This window comes from Myotis nattereri (assembly GCF_964212035.1).
Source record: "Myotis nattereri genome assembly, chromosome: 8".
In the NCBI taxonomy this organism is placed as follows: Eukaryota; Metazoa; Chordata; class Mammalia; order Chiroptera; family Vespertilionidae; genus Myotis; species Myotis nattereri.
In genome coordinates, this window is record NC_138083.1 from 29,021,095 (window position 1) to 29,042,008 (window position 20,914).

The 20,914-nt window shown below is 41.7% G+C and overlaps 2 protein-coding genes across 2 annotated transcripts in view; one reads left to right on the plus strand and one right to left on the minus strand.

The window, feature by feature from the left end:
• Window positions 1–6,541: 6,541 nt before the first annotated feature.
• Window positions 6,542–20,914, minus strand: part of SHLD1 (shieldin complex subunit 1) — a 79,472-nt gene continuing 65,099 nt past the window's right edge. Inside the window, exons 3-4 of the mRNA XM_081096481.1 lie at window positions 13,576–14,778; window positions 6,542–8,439 (exon numbers count right to left, since the gene is read on the minus strand). Coding sequence (XP_080952607.1) covers window positions 14,336–14,778 — 443 coding nt within the window. The 3' untranslated portion in view covers window positions 6,542–8,439; window positions 13,576–14,335. The remainder of the gene's footprint in view (window positions 8,440–13,575; window positions 14,779–20,914) is intronic.
• Window positions 10,517–13,252, plus strand: LOC308522886 (non-histone chromosomal protein HMG-14-like). The gene has a single exon (XM_081096482.1). The coding sequence runs from the start codon at window positions 10,983–10,985 to the stop codon at window positions 11,283–11,285; it is 303 nt and encodes a 100-aa protein (XP_080952608.1). The 5' UTR covers window positions 10,517–10,982; the 3' UTR covers window positions 11,286–13,252.

Genomic DNA, 20,914 nt, shown 5'->3' on the forward strand with positions numbered 1-20,914 from the left:
TATTTTAATTTATGGGATTTCCAGTACCGAGCCAGAAATTGTGGTCATGACCTTGAAATCACAGCATGTTCCGATCAATATGGCTGATACTGGGAGTCAGAAGCAGTGCATTGCTGGTTGTTTTGAGATCTCCCTCCTGTGTTCTGCTCGCTGAACTCCCCTGGCCTTTCTCTGTGTGTCATCCTCGGGAGTAATGAAATGTAACTTGGTTCTGCCTCTGTGATTCTGAAAGAGCTGGTGGACAGTAAGCTCCCTTTTCTCTGGGAGGAGGTATTCTGCTGCTGCTGACTTTTTAATTATTTAGGGGAACATTAGAGCATATCTTCCAGGCAGGCTCCTCCTCAACAAAAATGTATTCTGTAGATGTAAACTCCAGGAAAACTCTGTGTAGGCTAATTTCAGTTTTACAGTATGAATATTTTATTTCCCAATAATTCATAATGGCCCTGGAGGAGCCATTATTGTTAAGTAAATATGCATAGTCTGAAACTTCCCAAGACGTCATGGCCCATATTTTTGATGTGGGTAACAAAGATGTATATGCAAGTAGGTCACTTCTCATCAGTTTTATTAATGGATTGCTCTCTGTGTCTTTCTCCATCTCCCCTTGCTGCCTTTCCTTTCTTTACATTCACTCACAAAGCTGAGGAAAGAGCACCAACTAATACAATACTGTCAGATAACCATGGTACTTTTACTTTTTAAATATATTTTTATTTATTTCAGAGAGGAAGGGAGAGGGAGAGAGAGATAGAAACATCAATGATGAGAGAATCATTGATCAGCTGCCTCTTGCATGCCCCACACTGGGGATTGAGCCTGCAACCTGGGCATGTGCCCTGACAGGAATTGAACCGTTACCTCCTGGTTCATAGGTCCATGCTCAACCACTGAGCCACATCGGTTGGGCAACATGGTACTGTTTAAATTGTAAATTACCAATAGATGAGGTAGTCTTAACTCAAATATTTTTGTCATTTAGCAGACAAACCTGGTATTCTCTCAGGTATAAAGAGAGAGATTGGAAAACTTAGTAGATTTGGTACTTCTTCCCATAAGTACAGTGGATGCAGAATTCATAGCTAACTTAGGAAAGGAGAAAGTACCTTTGCAGGAATATGACCCAACAGGCAAAGTGGTACCTCAGGTCATTCAGACTAACGCAGAAACCTCAGAATAAGAGGCAGCTTCTAACTTAGAGGTAGACGAAGTAAAGGGGCATCCAAAAATCCCCACTGAATCTATAGCCCAGAGAGAGATGAAAGAAAGCTCAGAGCAGCCGGGGGTGATGGGAGTTGCCTAAAGGGAAATGGTTTAGTCACAGAAAAGTGAGCTTGAATTACCCCTATTCCTGAATTCACCCAAGGACTCCGTGAAATGATAGACAGCATCTCCAAAAGCTGGAGCTATTTGTTTGCATAATTATTCGGCGCTTTATTGTGATCCTCCGAACACTGTTTTGACAGTGGGGATGTACAGGGAGGAAGGGAACAAAGAGTGTATAAGAGGCAGAATGGCATACACACACGTACCTATTCTCTGCTCTCTCCCTCCCTTCCACTCTCTCTAAAAATCAACGAAAAAAATATCCTTGGATGCAAAAAAAATGAAACTAGACCACCAACTTACACTGTACACAAAACTAAATTCAAAATGGATAAAGGACTTAAATGTAAGATGGGAAACCATAAAAATACTAGAGGAATCCAAAGGCAACAAAATCTCAGACATATGCCAAAGCAATTTCTTCACCAATACATCTCCTAGGGCATTGGAAACGAAAGAGAAAATAAACAAATGGGACTACATCAAAATAAAAAGCTTCTGCACAGCAAAAGAAACCACAACAAAACAACAAGAAAGCCCACTGCATATTTGCCAATGTTATCACCGATAAGGTTTAATCTCCAACATTTATAGGAAATTCATACAACTTAACAAAAGGAAGATAAACAATCCAATCAAAAAATGGGCAAAGGACCTAAATAGACACTTTTAAAAAGAGGACATTTAGAAAGCCAAGAGACATATGAAAACATGCTCAAAGTCACTAATCATCTGAGAAATGCAAATCAAAACAACAATGAGGTACCATCTCACACCTGTCAGACTGGCTATCATCAACAAATCAACAAACGACAAGTGCTGGAGAGGATGCGGAGAAAAGGGAACACTCATGCACTGCTAGTGGGAATGTAGACTGGTGCAGCCACTATGGAAGACAGTATGGACTTTCCTCTAAAAACTAAAAATGGAACTCCCATTTGACCCAGTGATCCCACTTCTAGGAATATATCCCAGGAAACCAGAAACACCAATCAGAAAGGATATATGCACCCCTATTTCATAGCAGCACAATTCACCATAGCTAAGATCTGGAAACAGCCTAAGTGCCCATCAGTAGATGAATGGATTAGAAAACTGTGGTACATCTACACGATGGAATACTATGCTGCTCTAAAAAGGAAGGAACTCTTACCATTTGCAACGGCATGGATGGAACTGGAGAGCATTATGTTAAGTGAAATAAGCCAGTCAATGAAGGAAAAATACCACATGATCTCACTCATTTATGGATAATAAAGACCATTATAAACTTTTGAACAATAATAGATACAGAGGCAGAGCTGCCTCAAACAGATTGTCAAACTGCAGTGGGAAGGCCGGGGAGGGTTGGGGGGTAGGAGGGAGGGGGGTAAGAGATCAACTAAAGGACTTGTATGCATGCATATAAGCATAACCAATGGACATAAAACACTGGGGGGAGGGGAACCCGGGGGGATGTCAAGGGGAGAAAAAAAGAAGGAGACCTATGTAATACTCTTTGTAATACTTTAAGCAATAAAAAAAATTAAAAAAAATATCCTTGGGCGAGGCTGAGCAACAACAAAAAATAATAAAAATTTAAAAAAGAAAGGGCTCTACCGAGTGAGCCCTACATTAACAAGCAAGTCCAGGAAAAGCTAGCAGCAGGGCTGAAGGGTGCGGGAAGGTTTCTGGGAGCAGGACAGGAGCCGGCCACAGATGTCACACAGGGGTTGGTCTGTGTGGCTTGTAGCTGTTGCCATGTTGTAAGGATGTATTCATGGCCCTGTATAGTGAGGCATTCTCCCAAATAAAATAAATGTCAATAACTTTATAACTTTTTATGACATACTTTATACTTTATGCAGATCCTGAGCGTGGTGTTCCAAGAAATAACTTTTGGGAGCAAAATAAGTTCATTAATTGTTGATTTTGAATTGTGATTTTTTTTGTGTGTAATACTATTAAACTTGCTGGGTTAAATTTGAATGTTAAATTATTCAAAATCATGGAATTTTACAACATTTGGATATCTGCTATAGGTTACAGTTCTTTATAAATACTACTAAACTGTTATTTCTTATTTATTGAAAATAGTTTAATAAATCCATGATAATGAGTAAAGCATTTCTGATGTTTCACTTCCAAGTCCCAAAGATTCGTATTTTTTGAGAATTTAGAAACATCACAATGAATGAGAGTCTGTTTTGAAACTTTGCCTAGGGTCAGTCTTTTTCCTGCAAGAAAAATACTGGTCTCTAAGCAGCACAGTTCCTACAGGGAAGCAGTTACTTAGTAAATGTCACAGGCTAAAGAAGCCGCAGGGATTTGCTCTTTTTTTGTCTTATCTCCCATGTTCTCAATTTCATCAAGAATCATTGTACCTTTGTCTTGGCCGAGAAGTCAGCTCATATGCTTAAGGAGGCTTCAGTGAATGTGGCAATCTGAGCTCCTGTTTGGTCTGGATTCACAGGTCTTGCTCACTATTGTGAGGCCCAAAGAACCCAGGGCGAAATCACAGCCACACGTGTCAACTGCATGTTTTCCAGCCCAGCCCAGTTCAGATGGAACAAGATGTGATCAAACACAGCAAGTTCTCAAAGTACAGTGATTGCTTCTCTGAGAATAAATTATTTTTTATCACCATATCAGAGATAATTGAGCCTGCTTTCTGGTTCCGGGAGGCTGGCCAGCAGAGACAGGGCATGAATGAAATTCATCAGGCACAGGCTTAACTTCTCACTTCAATTCATGTCCTTTGAAGTCAGAACGAAAGAGCTCATCCTCTTACACTTTAGCGAGTGTGATTCACAGTGGTCAATCTCTGTTCCACTCACATTTTTGTATGTGGCCAGAGGAGGAGAGAATTAAAATTAAATATTCATTTTAGATTAAATGTACTACTCATTCTGATGTAACAAACATTTTTATATGTGGCTTGTGATGTTATGATTTATAACAAATATGTATTTGGTCTTTGTCCCTGTTTCTGGCACAGAGCTCCTAAAACCCTTCAAATGTCTCAAGAGCAATAAAGGTGTCTTGATATTCACAACAGACCCCTTTTAATCACACCTGAATTTATTATGTTAAGTAGGTGACTTTTAGAAAGCTCCAAAAATGCGGGCTGGCTGCCAGAGGAACCAACCATGTGATTGGAGGTTTGGAACTTTTAGTCCCATCCACCTGACCTCTGAGGAGGGGAGAGGGGCTGGAGGCTGAATAAATCACCGATGGCCAATGATTTAATCCAGCGGTTTTCAGCATTTTTTTCCTTACGGCACACAAACTAATTACTAAAATTCTTTGGCACACCAAAAAATAGGTACACTCTTGATTCATTCACACTGACAGCTCTTGTTGTGTTGGCTGTTGTCATTTTTTAATCTGACAATCTAAGGGAAAAGAGGTCAGTGCCCCTGACTAGTCAGTTATTGCATGTTTCAAAATTTCTTGTGACACACCAGTTGAAAATTGTTGATTTAGTCAGCCATGTCTATGTAATGGGGCCTCCCAAAACACCCAAGAGGAGGGCGTTTGGAGAGCTTCACCTGCCACCATGCTGGGGCCCAGGCTCCATGAAGACAGAAACTCCTTTGTTTGGTACCTCGCAATATGTATCTCTTCATCTGGCTGTTGATTCATATCCTTTGTAATAAATTGGTAATCTAGTGAATAAACGGTCCCCTGAGTTCTGTGAGTCACTCCAGCACATTAATCAAACCTATGAAGGGGGATGTGCAAACCTTTGATTTATAGCCAGTTGGTCAGAGGCAAAGGTAACAATCTGGATTTGGGATTGATTTCTGAAGTGGAGGGCAGAAGAGGTGATGGGACTGAGCCCTCTACCTACAGGATCTGATGCTATCTCCAGGTAGATAGTGTCAGAATTGAGTGGAACTGTAGGATACCCAGCTGATGTCTAAGAATTGTTTGGTGGTGAGGGGACCACCCTCCCACACCCCCAAATACACTGGAATTGGGTGATCAGAATTGTTACGGTCAGATGAGGGAAGAATTAAAATTGAAATTTAATTTTATATTAAACAGACCACTCATTCTGATGTCACAAACATGCTCTGAGCTGCTAATTAGATATTCAGGTAGATGTAGATGTAAATGTAGATGATGAACATGGTGAAGTAGGTGATGTGGTTGATGTAGATTTTGTATGTGCTGTAGATGTGGCTGTCGGTGACACAGATGTAAAGGCAAATGTAGATGATGTAGATCTAAATACAGATGTAAGTAGATATCAATATAGATGCAGATGTGCATGGCATAGTTGTAAACATGGATGCAGATGGTGTGGATGATATTGATTAGGGTTTCTCAACTTCAGCACTATTGATAATTTAGACTAGATCATTCTTTGCTGTCAGGGGCTGTCTTGTGCATTTTCCTAGATGCCAAGGGCACTCTCTGCACCACAAGTTGTGACAATAAAAAAATGTTTCTGGATGTTGCCCATGTCCAGGTGTAGATGATTGAAGAGTACATACAATCATATAGCTCTAAACATAGATATCGATGACATACTTGATACAGATAATGTAGATGGTATAAATGTCAGTTTTATGATCTGGGCAGGAAACTGTAGATGTTAATGATGCAGATGACATAGATTAGGTATTGGTTATGAAATAGATATCTAGACAGATCAATATGAAAAAAATTTTCTCAACTTAAATCTAAGTTCTTTGAAAGTAGGAACCATGACTCTATAGTCATATCTCCCAGAGCAATTTGGAAGTATTCTTTAATGATCTGATGGTTATTTAATTAGTTCTAGCTCTTAAGAGCCAATAAAGTTATCCTTTGTATTTCAAGTATGTTTTCTATTAAGAAAAGAGATTGTCTTAGGAATGTTTGTGGTAATTTAAAATTTCAAGTTATAAATGTATGTGTAAATATTTAATACACTTAAAACCTATCCTGCATATATTTTCCCAACATTTTATTTTGAAAAATGTCAAATATGGAGAAAACTTGATAAAAATTTACAAGTAAGACCTGCATACCTACCAGATTTTACCATTAACATTTACCATTAGCTCTTGAATATCCATCTACCCACCATCTATCCATTCATCAATCAACCTTATTTGTTAATGGGCATTGTTGAACTTGCATGCTGAGTTGTGTGTTTGCATTGGTCCATAACTGATTGGAAACTAAATAAGGGTCCTTCACTACTGATCACTGAAGAAGCAATGCTTTAGCACACACACACAAAGGAGAGTGAGGGGAACAATAAAAAGAATGGCAGAAAGCTGACTGCTATTGAACCTAGGTAATGGGCAGGTAGCACAATTCTCTCTTCTTTTATGAAGGTTTTAAAATCCACATCCTTTGGTTTATTAAAAAGTAAAAAAACAAACAAACAAAAAAACTCTGCCTGTTCATGGAGATATTTTAAATATACACATTTTCAATGCATATATTTATAGCTAAACATAAAGTATATGTATGTGTGTGTGTCGAATAAAATAATATAGAAATGATACATAGAATACATAGTTCACACAGGGATTTTATGTAATGGTTCAAGTAAAACTTTACAGAAGTCTTAGGTGGGTAAACAAACAGAAAGTAACTTCCTGGATCATGAGCTCGGTGAGCTTTTATTATATAATAAATTCTGCTTATGTAATAAACTCTTTGAGGTCAAGGATCCTGTGAGATACCACTTCTGTGTCTCCACAGCACTTAATCCAGGGTACTGCAGAGTAAATGGTACTTAATAAACATTGGCTGATGGGCCACACTCAGGAAATGAATTGTGACGAACAGTAGTTTAATTCTCCATGCAATAACGCCACACCGCTCAATCAATTGGAAAATCGGTTTCCTGAATCCGCCCTCGTGGAGATTTGCACAGAATGTTTGAGCTTGAGGGAGACCTGGAGCTTTGCTAATGTCCTCATTTTGCAGAAGGAAATGAGGCCCAGAGGGATTATATGAGCCTCACTGAACATCCCACTTGTTAATGGCCGAGTTGTTGCCTCTGACGCCTACACTTGGACTCTTGCTTTTGCCATGATGTCTCTCAGAAGGTACAATTCCACCTCCCACCCCCACCCCTTGCTCCTGGCTTAAAATTCATGGCTTCAGTTACAGGAAAGAGCAAGAACTTGACAAGCTGGCTCCACCAGGAGGCTGAACAGGAGACATGACGGGAGAACAGCTCATGATCAGTGTTTGCCCAGCACTGTTCTGTGCTGAGCCTGGGGAAGATAAGCGCTCTGTCCATTGGAAGGAAGATGGACACATGTTAACAGAGGATGGTCCTGCTGTGTAGGATTAAAGCATAAATCAGTAGAGCAGAGCCGTGGGGGCTGGAGAAAGGATGGAATGTTTTGGAGGCCATAAAGCAGCGGTTCTCAACCTGTGGGTCGTGACCCCTTTGGGGGTCGAACGACCCTTTCACAGGGGTCGCCTAAGACCATCGGAAAACACATATATAATTACATATTGTTTTTGTGATTAATCACTATGCTTTAATTATGTTCAATTTGTAACAATGACATTGGGCGTCACCACAACATGAGGAACTGTATTAAAGGGTCGCGGCATTAGGAAGGTTGAGGACCACTGCCATAGAGCTTGGATATAAGGATCTAGGACTGAGGAGGGGGCAGGACAGCCAGGTTAGAATAGTGTGGACCTGGGTCTGTGCTTCACCCTGCGGGTGTTAAGGAGCTTGGGAGGTTTCTGTGGGGGACGGGATGGGATCCAGTACTGACTGGATTTAGGAAGACCAGTGTGTGAGAGAGGCTGGCAGCAGGGAGAACCTTGAGGAGGGCTTTCCGGAGATGAAAGCTGGGAGCAGGTAACAGCAATGGCAAGAGGAAGAAAACGGCAGATGTAAAAATGGTTTGCTCGGGCCAATGTTTCTCAAAAAGCAATGAGAGAATAAGGCCAGTGGGTTGCAAACAGGCAAACATGCCTGAGTCTGGTCCACAAGCTTCTTGGACTAAAGAATCATTTCTCCCAAAGGGCTGTCGTTTGGATCAACATAGCATGTTCTTTCTCTGAACTTGAACTTGTTGGGAACATTGAGTTCTCTGACCCATAGGGAGAGTGGTGTTCCCGTGGAGAAGAAAGTGGAGGGAGGCGCCATTGCAACGTGACCTGAGAGAATGGAAATAGAGGGAGAAAAAGATGATTAAAATACCAACAGTGTCATCTGCAACTTTTATAGTTTTATTTTTTACATTTAGATCTTCAATCCATCTGGAATCTGTGTTTGTGTATAGTGTGATGTGAGGATCTGTTGATTGAATATTTAGGAATTCAAACTTTACGAGTATTTTGAAATGTTACCCTGAACACATACTAAATTTCCACGAATATTTTCTTATTCTCTTGCTTAAAATCCAGAAATCATTTCCTATTTAGAATAAAATTCAAATTCCTTGCCCTGGCTTAAAAAGCCCTCACCTGCTTCTGAAATTCACCTGCTATTCTGCCCCTGTATGCTGTGCTCCAAACACGGGACTTCCTTCTGTCCAGCTTGAGCTCATTTCAGGCTGAGTTTCGCACCAGCTCTGCAAATGCTCCTTCCTCTTCCCGATGCTCCACTCCAGTCTTTGTGCAGCTGGTTCTTGTGAATCCTGCAGCTCTCGGCTCAAAGGCTACTTCTTCAGTCTTTCTCGGACCACCCAGCCTAAAGCGCCCACCCAGGCACTAACCATCCATCCTTGGTGACCCCAGAGCACCTAGAATTCATTTAGATATCAGGAGTGAGGTGAGGAGTCAGGCTTTTTCACTCTCCCCTTCCAGTGTGGGAAGCCAGTTACTTTAAGACCATTTGAGAAAGAAAAGGAAAGAAAAGAAAAGAAAAGAAAAGGAAAGAAAACATTTGCTAAAAAACTTAATCTTTTCATTATGCATTTGAAATGCTAGCTTCATCATATACTCAGTTTCTCTTGCATTCATATCTATTTACGGACTGAACTCTTTTTCTTTTCTGTTTTATTGCTGCTTTAATTATTGTGGAGTTAAAATGTTTTCATATTTGATAAGGCTAGACCCTGCTTTTTAATCTTCTGGCCATTCATGCATGCTTTGCTTTTAGAAAGGATTTGCACTATGGGTGCAAGGTAAAGAGAGGCAAAGCTAGATGTGGGTTCACCTGATGGAAGTTTCTCGCAGCATTCCAGGAGAGAGATGGCGGGAGACATAGAATAGCTTGCCTAACCCATTGTGTTCTGAATTTCAGTCATTTCCAGTATACCACTTTTATAATTTTGACACACCTATATGTCACCTGAGCTATTATTAATTTAACACTTTCAATAGTTCAATTCACTTTTATATTTTAAATATTTATATTAGATTTATTCTATGTAATATCTGTAGAAGCATAGATTAGACATAGTAGTTATACTTCTCTAATATATTAAACTGAATAGACAACAATGAAAATAACGTTGTTTGTGCACAGACATTGCTTTGTGTCCTGCCAGCAGTCTGAGAAACACTGGTCTGAGCGAACCAGCCTCCTCAGTTTTCCAGGTGAAAATTCCCACTCAGAAGGGGCCACAGGGACTAGCTGCTCACAGCTGTCCATTGCATAGGTGGGCTCCGTCTATGAAAATCATCAAGATGTTTACTTATAAACACTTTATACAAGATTATCGTAACCCAATAAAAAGTTTTCCAACTAAGCTTTAAAGTTTTGAAAGTATTACTGTGTTGTTTTGTGTTAATAAGATCTAGTACATGTGGTCCGGCCGGTATGGCTCAGTGGTTGAGTGTGGACCCATGAACCTGGAGGTCATGGTTTGATTCCTGGTCAGGACACAACAGGGTTTTGGGCCGAATCCCCAGTGGGAGGCATGCAGGAGGCAGTTGATCAATAATTCTCTCTCATCACTGATGTTTCTAGCTCTCTATCCCTCTCCCTTCCTCTCTCAAATCAATAAAAACGTCATTAAAAAAAAAAATCCATTACATGTGCCCTTACATAGGTCAAGCAAAGAAATAGACTAATGAAGTGAATAATAGTTTCATGAAGTTAAAACATGGCAGCAGTTCTCTTCTTTGGCGTTCCTGCAAGCAGATCCATCCTCCCCAAGACCAAAGGGCCACAGGTGGTATCACAGGCCAGTCAGAACCTTGGTAGGATGGTAATATGTCAGTGAGTGATGTGTAGGGCAGAATTAACTAATAATGCCAACGGTCAGAGCCTCAGTGTCATTTCCTCTTAGTCTTTATTGAAGGTAAACAGAGATAAATGGAAAATGCCATCCTGACCCACGGAGATCAAATTAAGGCACGAGATTGCAGGGAATCAGATATCTTGTTCTGACCTGTCACAAGCACTTACTCAGATACAAACAAGAACAGGCCACACTCCTTTTTTTTACCATCAGGTGCTTCTGGCTTTTAGACTTGTTAATTCTCTGATTTTAGAGTCTAACCACTGGCTGAGAGCCCATAGCACTGATGAAGTTAACAAAATTATTGACACTAAAATCTCACTGCCCAAGAGAAGCTGCTGCCTCCGGGCATGGAGAGTCAAATAGCTTATATCTTTTGTCCTTTAAAAACAGTATAAAAGAGCAGTTTGGGAGGCAGGAGACGGGGCAGCGGCCTGGCAGCCCAGGTTCGCCCAGACAGTAGGTGCCCAGGCCCTCAGGCACCCAGCACATGCCCAGCCCGCCTCCACGATGCCCAACAGGAAGGTCAGCCCTGCGGAGGGGGCGGCCAAGGGGGAGCCCAAGAGGAGGTCGGCCAGGTTGTCAGCCAAACCTACTCCTGCAAAAGTGGAAACGAAGCCCAAAAAGGCGGCAGGAAAGGATAAATCTGCAGACAAAAAAGTGCAAACCAAAGGGGAAAGGGGAGTCAAGGGAAAGCAGGTCCAAGTGGCTGACCAGGAACCTAAAGATTTACCTGCGGAAAACGGAGCAACTAAACACGAGGAGAGTCCAACCTCAGATGAAGCAGGAGAGAAAGAAGCCAAGTCTGATTAATATCATATATCATGTCTGATCAGTGGTCCCTGTCTCCCTTCTTATACAATCCAGAGGAATACTTTTATCAACTATTTTGCAAATGCAAGTTTTTCAGTAGCTCTAGAAACGTTTTTAAAGAGAATGGAATTCCACCTTATCCCATTTTTCAAAAAGTGTAAATGCTTTTTTTTTTTTTTTTTTTTTTAAAGAGGTGAAATCATTTGCTGGTTGTTTATTTTTTTTGGTACAATCAGAAAATAGTGGGATACTGAATATGGGAGACTTTGATTGTCTTGGGTGTCAGCTTAACATTCCATTGATGGTGGTAGTTCTTATATCCTATAATACAAAGCATCCTCACTGGCAATTTGGAGTCAGTCATGCATTTGCTATGTCTTGAACATTTTAAATTACTTCTATTCACATGTTTTTTGGTAGCATTGTTTCCTAAAGAAAACCACTCCTTGATCTTGGCTCTCCCTGTCAGAATTCTGTGCATCTGTAACATCTTTGGTGGTAGTCCAGTTTCCCTAGTAACTTTGTCAGCGTGCTGTGAAAGATTGAAAATTTGATTACGTAGTATATATGGTATTAAATTGTGAATTAGTGGGACTTTGATGTAACAGCGTATCAACATTTGAAGATATTGGTACTTGATACTCTATTAAGGAAAGTTAGCCTCTACATTTTAAGCTGGAAAGTCACTGGAATAACTGTTTAGAAAAGAATGACAACTACATGACTTTACATTTTTGGTACGTATGCTAAGAATTGTGTACAAATTGATATGTCTGTGTACTGATCCTCAAGACAAACAAAATCTCAATTAGGAAAGAAAAAAATAAAAACAGTATAAAATAAGTCAGTTTCTTTTTTGTTGGTAGCCATGGAAACTAATCTCCAATATTTCAGTGACTGCATGATACTAAGAACTACAACATTCTTCAAGGGCATCTATTAATTTGCTTCACATTAAAAAACAATAAAACTAGACTGACCTTCAAATTCAACCTGTAGATTTTCTATTATAAGTCCCATTGGTTTCAGACTATGTGGGGCCAGTTGAATAGCAGAGGCCTGTGGGGGAAGACTGCTGGTCGGAGGAAAATTGGGAGGCTTGTTTTCTCAAGTCTCTCAGAGGCCTGTTCATTTCCTGTTTCCTACCACTTAGGTCTCCTTCCAGTGGTGCGTCTGCACGTCAATGTGGAACTGTGTCTTACGTCTGAAATGTTTCTTATGTCTGACCTTCCTGACCTTTAAAAGGCTTCTGTCTCCATCCCAGAGTCCCCAAGGAACCTGCCTGTGAGGACGCATTCACTCTGAATGGTCACGGTTAGGCTGATCTAGTTGCCTAATATGGTTTCTGAAAAGCTTAGGGGATCTTATGCCAATTAAATTTCATCAGAAGTTTCTCCAAATCTAACTGCACAGCTTTGCCAGCTTCTCTTCTTGTTCCCTCTGAAACGATTGATATAACCCTTTCCTGTCAATGCAGTTTGTTTGGAGAACTGTCTAGGTAAGGATTACTGCGAGGCTTCCAATGACAGTTGCAGGGAACTTGGTCCCAGGTGACGTCATCTACCAACTGAGTCTCAAATGGGGGTTCAGGACATGTTAGTGGAGCAGAGCACCTGCCAGCACAAGCCTGCATCGGCGATTTAAAGCCACAAGGAATATAGTCAATAATATTGTATGATGTCAGATGGATATCACACTTATTGGGGGATCATTTCATAATGTACATAAATGTCGCTCTAACTGGTTTGGCTCAGTGGATGGAGTGTCGGCCTGCAGATTGAAGGGTCCTGGGTTCGATTTTGGTCAAGGGCACATGCCTGGGTTGCGAGCTCCATTCCCCAGTAAGGGACATGCAGGAGTCAGCCAATCAATGACTCCCTCTCATCATTGATGTTTCTATCTCTCTCTCCCTCTGAAATCAATAAAAACATATTTTTAAAAAAAGGTACATAAATGTCTAATCACTGTTATATGTCTGAAATAATAAAATATTATATTGTATTTTTTAACTATAACGAAGAGATAAATTTAAAAAATAATGAAAAAAGACAAGGTAAAGCCACTCTCTGGTGAAGTCAAGACAGGGCAGGGGTGAGGGGGCCAACCATTCAGAAGGTGGCAGAGGTGCTGGCGGCAGGCAGAAGGCAGAAACCACCAGAGGAAGGAGTGCACCTGGGCAAAGGACTCCTCTCTCTCCCACCACAAGCTGACGAGGCCACTGGCCCGCCCAGCCCGTCATCCTGAGCTTGCGCATACTTGGGTGTGTGGAGCACCTTTATTTTCTCCTCACCTTTCACATTTGCAATCTGGCGGAGACGAAGAGACTTTATTTTTTCTTTAATTTGTGAATCCTAGCTGTTATTTTAGGAGGTCCACATGTCCCTTCCACTCCCAGGTGGTATTATAAAATAGGCAGTTCTGGATTTGGAAAGGCAAGGGCCTGACTAAGATGCGAAGCACTTTTTTGGAAGCGTATTGAAATCTTTGTATTCTTCTGGGACAGACTCTCTCAATCGCGTGGTCACAGTTTTACAACATGGTATAATTCTTTACTTGATTCAGCATGGTTTTATTCCCTTCAAAAAATCCATCTGATGGAAGCCTGTTCCCTTAGGTCTGGTTCTCCCAGAAGTGGACTCTGAGTCAAGGATTCAAGTACAAGCGATTTATTGAGGAAAGGCTCATAGGTGGCACCAATAGGTGAATGAATGGAAAGACAGCATCGGCCTGGAGCTCCAAAGAGTAAATTATGCCACAGAGCATGTCTTCCTTTGAGACAAGGAAGCTGGGCTTTTTGAACTCCCAAACCAGCCCATCACTGGCCTCAGGCCAAAGGGAAAGGTAGGAGGGCATGTGGCCACAGGGGCTATAAAATTCCCAGGCACCGATGGCTCTCTATTTGGGCTGACCAGCCTCTAATACTTGGTCACAGATGCCAGCTGTTGGCTGCAGAGCACTTAGCTGGGGACGGGGCACACAGCTGGCAAGACAGACCAGAACGGACCTGGGTGGTGTACTGACAGTGGCCTGCTCTCACCACCAGGCACCAGTTATGGGTCTCCCATCACATTCTGCTGCAAGAGGAAACGAACAATGTCTTTGGAAAGTCCTGGGGTCGGCTTTTCGTCATCCAGAGACTGACTTCCTTCTCCCAGCGGGTAGAATCGGGCGTCCCTGGAATACCTCTGTAACAAGGAGCAGCCATCCCGGTTGAAAATGACGCGGGCCATTTGAAAACTGCGGAGGGCGTACTTCTGGCTCTCCTGGCCCTGCAGTTCGTCGATTTTCTGAGACAGGCACTGGCAGACAGATGCAGAGAGTGGGTTTCGAGAGGCTGGTGGTGGGTGGCCAAACATCTCATAGAGTCTATCCAGGGATTTCCGAAGTTCCTCATCTTCTGCCTTGGTCTCCGGTTGGCCATTTACAGAAGGGTCGACCCAGAAGTTCTCAGAGGCCCAGGAGTCACGTTGTGTAGTGTTTAGGTGACCGCTGTCTGTAAGACAAACACATCCCATTACTCAAACACATACTCAAAAATATCAGAAAGCCGGCCCAAAGCAGGTGATGTCTCTTTCTAATGCAACACACTTACTGCTCCTGGGTAATGGGCAATCGGCAGAATCAGATGATTTCTGAATCTGTTCCCACCGTCCTGGGGGTATGCCACTTGTTTGCCCAAAACAAGAACATGTTTCAGGGGTTCCTAACCTGAGGTCCTTGTAAAGAAGTTCAGAGTGGCTGTGAACTTAGATGGGAAAAATATCATATCTTTATTTTCACTAACCTCTACCTAAAATTACGCATTTCCTTCCATGATGAATGTAGGCAATAAACCCATTAGCAGCAATACGTGTGACTTTATCACCAGTAGATCACAGCTATTTTCATATCACATTATAGTTTGTTGAACATGTTTTGAAATATCACATATGCCCATCACTATGCTATGGACTGAACTGTGTTTCTCCAAAATTCATATGTTAAAGTCCTAATCCTTAAAGGAGATGGGCCTTTTAAGAGGTTACTAAGATTAAATGAGGTGGAAAACCAAGATGGCGGCATAGGTAAACACCGGAGTTAGCTGCCTCGAACAACCACTTCACAAATACAACTAAAAGACGGAACGAACACTGCCCAGAACCACAGGAAGACTGGCTGAGGGGAAATTCTTCAACTAGAAGGAAAGAGAACAGCATACGAGACTCAGAGGAGGCACAGTGCGGAAAATACAAAGGTGCGGAGGTGCGCGTGGAGCGGGCTGGTGGCTGAGGGCGCGGTTGTCGTTTTCAATCGAGAGGGAGTCTCAGATTCTGAGCTCCAGTTCTGGGCGAGTCTCTAGGGACCCAGACTCAAACGGGAGAAGCGGGACTGTCTGGCATTGGTCGGAACGCGAGGGCAGCTTTCTCTCTGAGGTTTGAAGCAGTTGCTGGGACTCTGAGAGGCAGAGCCTCTGGGGATGGGACTGAGAGCAGCCATAACTGCCCCCTCCACCCGCTCTGTTGATCCCATGTGACCCACCCTGCCCAAGCCCTGCGCAGAGCCATTTGCCAGATAGCCTCAGGCAAAGGCTAGATTAGCACCTCCACAGAGGACAGAAGTTTTCCCACTGCAGACACAGCTGATTCTCACAGCCAGTTGGCCTGGAGGTCAAATCCCCCTAGTATTAACTACAACAATCAAGGCTTAACTACAACAAGACTGCGCACAAAGACCACTAGGGGGTGCACCAAGAAAGCATAAAAAATGCGGAGACAAAGAAACAGGACAAAACTGTCAATGGAGGATATTGAGTTCAGAACCACACTTTTAAGGTCTCTCAAGATCTGTCTAGAAGCCGCCAATAAAGTTATTGAGATCCTCAAGAAATCTAATGAGACCCTCGATGTTGTGATAAAGAACCAACTAGAAATTAAGCATACACGGACTGAAATAACGAATATTATACAGACTCCCAACAGCAGACCAGAGGAGCGCAAGAATCAAGTCAATGATTTGAAATGCGAAGAAGCAAAAAACACCCAACCCGAAAAGCAAAATGAAAAAAGAATCCGAAAATACGAGGATAGTGTAAGGAGCCTCTGGGACAGCTTCAAGCGTACCAACATCAGAATTATAGGGGTGCCAGAAGATGAGAGAGAGCAAGATATTGAAAACCTATTTGAAGAAATAATGACAGAAAACTTTCCCTACCTGGTGAAAGAAATAGACTTACAAGTCCAGGAAGCGCAGAGAACCCCAAACAAAAGGACTCCAAAGAGGACCACACCAAGACACATCATAATTAAAATGCCAAGAGCAAAAAACAAAGAGAGAATCTTAAAAGCAGCAAGAGAAAGAAACTCAGTTACCTACAAGGGAGTACCCATACGACTGTCAGCTGATTTCTCAACAGGAACTTTGCAGGCCAGAAGGGAGTGGCAAGAAATATTCAAAGTGATGAATAGCAAGAACCTACAACCAAGATTACTTTATCCAGCAAAGCTATCATTCAGAATTGAAGGTCAGATAAAGAGCTTCACAGATAAGGAAAAGCTAAAGGAGTTCATCACCACCAAACCAATATTATATGAAATGCTGAAAGGTATCCTTTAAGAAGAGGAAGAAGAAGAAAAAGGTAAAGATACTAATTATGAACAACAAATATGCATCTATCAACAAGTGAATCTAAGAATCAAGTGAATAAATAATCTGATGAACAGAATGAACTGGTGATTATAATAGAATCAGGGACATAAAAAGGGAATGGACTCACTATTCTTGGTGGGGAAAGGGGTGTGGGAGATGCGGGAAGAGCCTGGACAAAAATTGTGCACCTAGGGATGAGGACAGTGGGGGAATAAGGGCAGAGGGTGGGGTGGGAACTGGGTGGAGGGGAGCTATGGGGGGAAAAAAAGAGGAACAAATGTAATAATCTGAACAATAAAGATTTACTAAAAAAAAAGAAAGAAAAAAAGATTAAATGAGGTCATAAAGGTGGGGCCTCAATCAGATAAGATTGGTGGCCTTCTAAGAAGAGGAAGACCTCTCTCATTTTTCTTTCTCTCTCCCCCCTCTCTTGTCATGTGAAGGAACTGAGGAAAGGCCATTGAGGATACAACAAGAAGGAGGCCTTCTCCAAGCCAGGGAGAGAGTCCTCACCACACTGACCATGCTGATTCCCTGCCTTGGACTTCCAGTGTCCAGAACTGTGAGAAAAATAATTTCTTTTGTTTAAGCCATTCAGTTTATGGTATTTTGTTATGGCAGCCCAAGTAGACAAAGACAACGACTATGAAATCACCACAGTTATTGGTCCTGACGCTAGATCGTATTATTTAAACATGAATTTAAAAAACATATATTCATTACAATATCACACATTTTGTTCTTTACGTATTTTAATAGCTACGTTTTAGTGTTTTCCCTTGGTAAGCCTATATGTTTTACTTCATGCAGTTAAAAACTTTATTCTGCGTTCATGGGCTTCACCAGATGCCAAAGGGATGCACTGCACAGAGACAGTGCAGACCCCCAATGCAGACAGTTCTGGGCATTTACACAGCTCAGATATTTCTTTCTTTACTCCCTACATAATCCTATAGATGCTTTATCTCTCAATTAAAACCATCTTTTTGTTTTTTAAAGGAATAGTAACAGCCCTAACTGGTTTGGCTCAGTGGATAGAGCATCGGCCTGCAGACTTAGGGGTCCTGGGTTCGATTCCGGTCAAGGGCATGTACCTTGGTTGCAGGCACATCCCCAGTGGGGAGTGTGCAGGAGGCAGCTGATCGATGTTTCTCTCACATCGATGTTTCTGACTCTCTATCCCTCTCCCTTCCTCTCTGTAAAAAATCAATAAAATATATTTAAAAAAAAATAAAATAGCCGAAACCGGTTTGGCTCAGTGGATAGAGCGTCGGTCTGTGGACTGAGAGGTCCCAGGTTCGATTCTGGTCAAGGGCATGTGCCTGGGTTGCGGGCACATCCCCAGTAGGAGATGTGCAGGAGGCAGCTGATCGATGTTTCTCTCTCATCGATGTTTCTAACTCTCTATCTCTCTTCCTTCCTCTCTGTAAAAAATCAATAAAATATAAAAAAAAAAATTAAAAAAATAAAATAAAGGAAGAGTAACAAATAAACTAAGAGATTTAATAATAGACAGTAAGAAACCAGAATTGGAGCCAAATCCTAGTTCTTGACCTAACTTTCTGTACCTCTCTGGGCACCCTAATTCTTAACATAGGAATCTCTTAAGTCTTTTGAAACAAAGAACTTTCATATCATTTATTCTAGAAAAAATTTTGCACAAATAATTTGTAAGTGGCTGAATTCCTTATACAGCCACCAGCTTTATGCTTTAAACTGTTATACTTTAAATCAAAATAATATATTTTCTCTTTTTTGCTCTAATATATGCTGTAATTAATTACTAGCTTTAATTCTACACACCCACTCCCCATCCACTTACTCAATTAGTAGTTATAATAAAAATGTTGGTATCCTGGCCAGTGTGGCTCAGGTAGAGTGTTGGCCCACACACCAAAGCGTCTTGGGTTCGATTCCCAGTCAAGGGCACGTGCTTGGGTTGCAGGTTCAATCTCTTAGCCCCTATTGTCCTGCCTTATGACCCCCGGACCGATCATCTGTGGGGAAGCAGATGGGTAGGGACCCCTCACCCTGCCACTGCAGGACCCTTCGCCCCTTCCCTTGGCTCTCTAACAGCAGTACCATTTGTTAGGCGAATACTATTTGCCAAGCCCTGAGCTAAGTCTTTTGTTTGTTTGTTTTAATAATAAAGTAGGCCACCGAAAGAAGTTTTACAATTACTCTCCAGAGGTTTGTTTTAATTTTTTTCTTGAAATGATCTCAAACTCATAGGAAACTTGCAAGCACAATACAAACAACTATTTCTCATTAATTATTTGCCAACCTGATGCCCACCCTGATTTTCCTACCAGCAAGGACATTCTTCCACATAACCCCAACGCAACCATCAACATCAGGAAATTAACAGGGACAACATTACTGCCATCTAATCCTAGCCCCCATCAAGCGGTCCCGATCATGTTCTTTGTAGCAAAAAGGTCTGTTTGAAAATCCTGTGTTGTGTTAGTTGTCAGTGGGAAGAATGAAAGAGAGAAGGAGATGCTCCATAGTAACACTGGGGAAGTTGGAGAGTTCCTGAAACTGCCCACCCGAGGCAGCATCTATACAGAACATTCCAAGGAGTGTAGCATGTACTTATTAACTGGTCAACAACTTTGATATGCAGGATTTTAAGTTTTCATCGGAGCTTCATTATTATACGTAATGTTTGAAATCAGGTGTCCTAAACTCAGTGTCCAAAAGAATCCAAAAAAATTAGCCTGTTTTCTCTATTTTTCTTGCAAATGTCAAGCAGACTGCAATTCATCTTCAAAGGCACCCAGCTCCCCCCAATCTCTTTCCAAAGAGCAATAACAATATGGGTTGAATCAGTCACTGCTTCAGTCAGTTCTTTTGAACCTGCCTCCAGCTCATTTCAGTCTTTGATTTCCTTTTAAAATTTGCATTACTGCCAACTACAAAGCCATCTCTTTAATCATGTGTCTGGTGTGGCCTTTTGGACATCACTGTTTCTTCACCAGCAAATAAAGCTAATTGCTTCTCTTTTTCCTAATGCACTAAATGTAGACAGAAGGATGGATCTTTGATAACTTGGTCAGTTGCTGCCCAATGTTGCATTCCCACAGCTATGTTCAAGCCCCACCATATTCTACCTGTTAATATAGCCCTGACTTATATATAGGGCTCTCAGCTTGGGACTATAATGTCTACTCTAGGGAGAGACTGGGGACGTTTTGTGCCAGTGATTGGAAAATGCTACTTGCATTTAGTGATGGGGTCAAGGATATAAATATCCTACAAGTTAGAATAGTGATTTTTCAACCGGCATGCTAGAAGAATTGTTAAAACATGCAATACCAGCCCTAACCGGTTTGGCTCAGTGGACAGAGCGTCGGCCTGTGGACTCAAGGATCCCAGGTTCGATTCCGGTCAAGGGCATGTACCTTGGTTGAGGGCACAACCCCAGGAAGGGGTGTGCAGGAGGCAGCTGATCGATGTTTCTCTCTCATCGATGTTTCTAACTCTCTATCCCTCTCCCTTTCTCTCTGTAAAAAAAGATCAATAAAATATATTTAAAAACAACAACAAACAAACAAACAAACAAAAAAACATGCAATACCTGACTATTTAGTCAGGAGCACTGACCTCTTTCCCCTGAGATTGTCAAATATAAAAAATGACAACAGTCAACACAGCAATAGTTGACTGGTGTGAATGAATAAAAATTATACCATTTTTTGGTCAGATTGGCAAAAAACATATTTCTTGGTGTGCTGCAGAATTTTAGTTATTAGTTTATGTGTGCCACGGGATGAAAAAGGTTGAAAATCACTGATGTAGAGGATAATTCCATAAACCAAGAACCATAATGTCCCCAAATTCCAGTAGTGCCCCTTACTCTCTCAGGAACTGTGGCTCAAGGATGGATTGTGGAAGGAGTGGGAAGTGAAGGCTGAATCCTACTGCATCGCAATATATTGATTCGCCCTGCGCTCGCCTTTGCTGTTGATTCTTGCACAATGGATTTCTTGCTGGTACCCATT

Excerpts from the sequence above, each read along its gene's own strand:
- LOC308522886 (XM_081096482.1), top strand. The coding sequence starts at position 10,983 with ATGCCCAACAGGAAGGTCAGCCCTGCGGAGGGGGCGGCCAAGGGGGAG.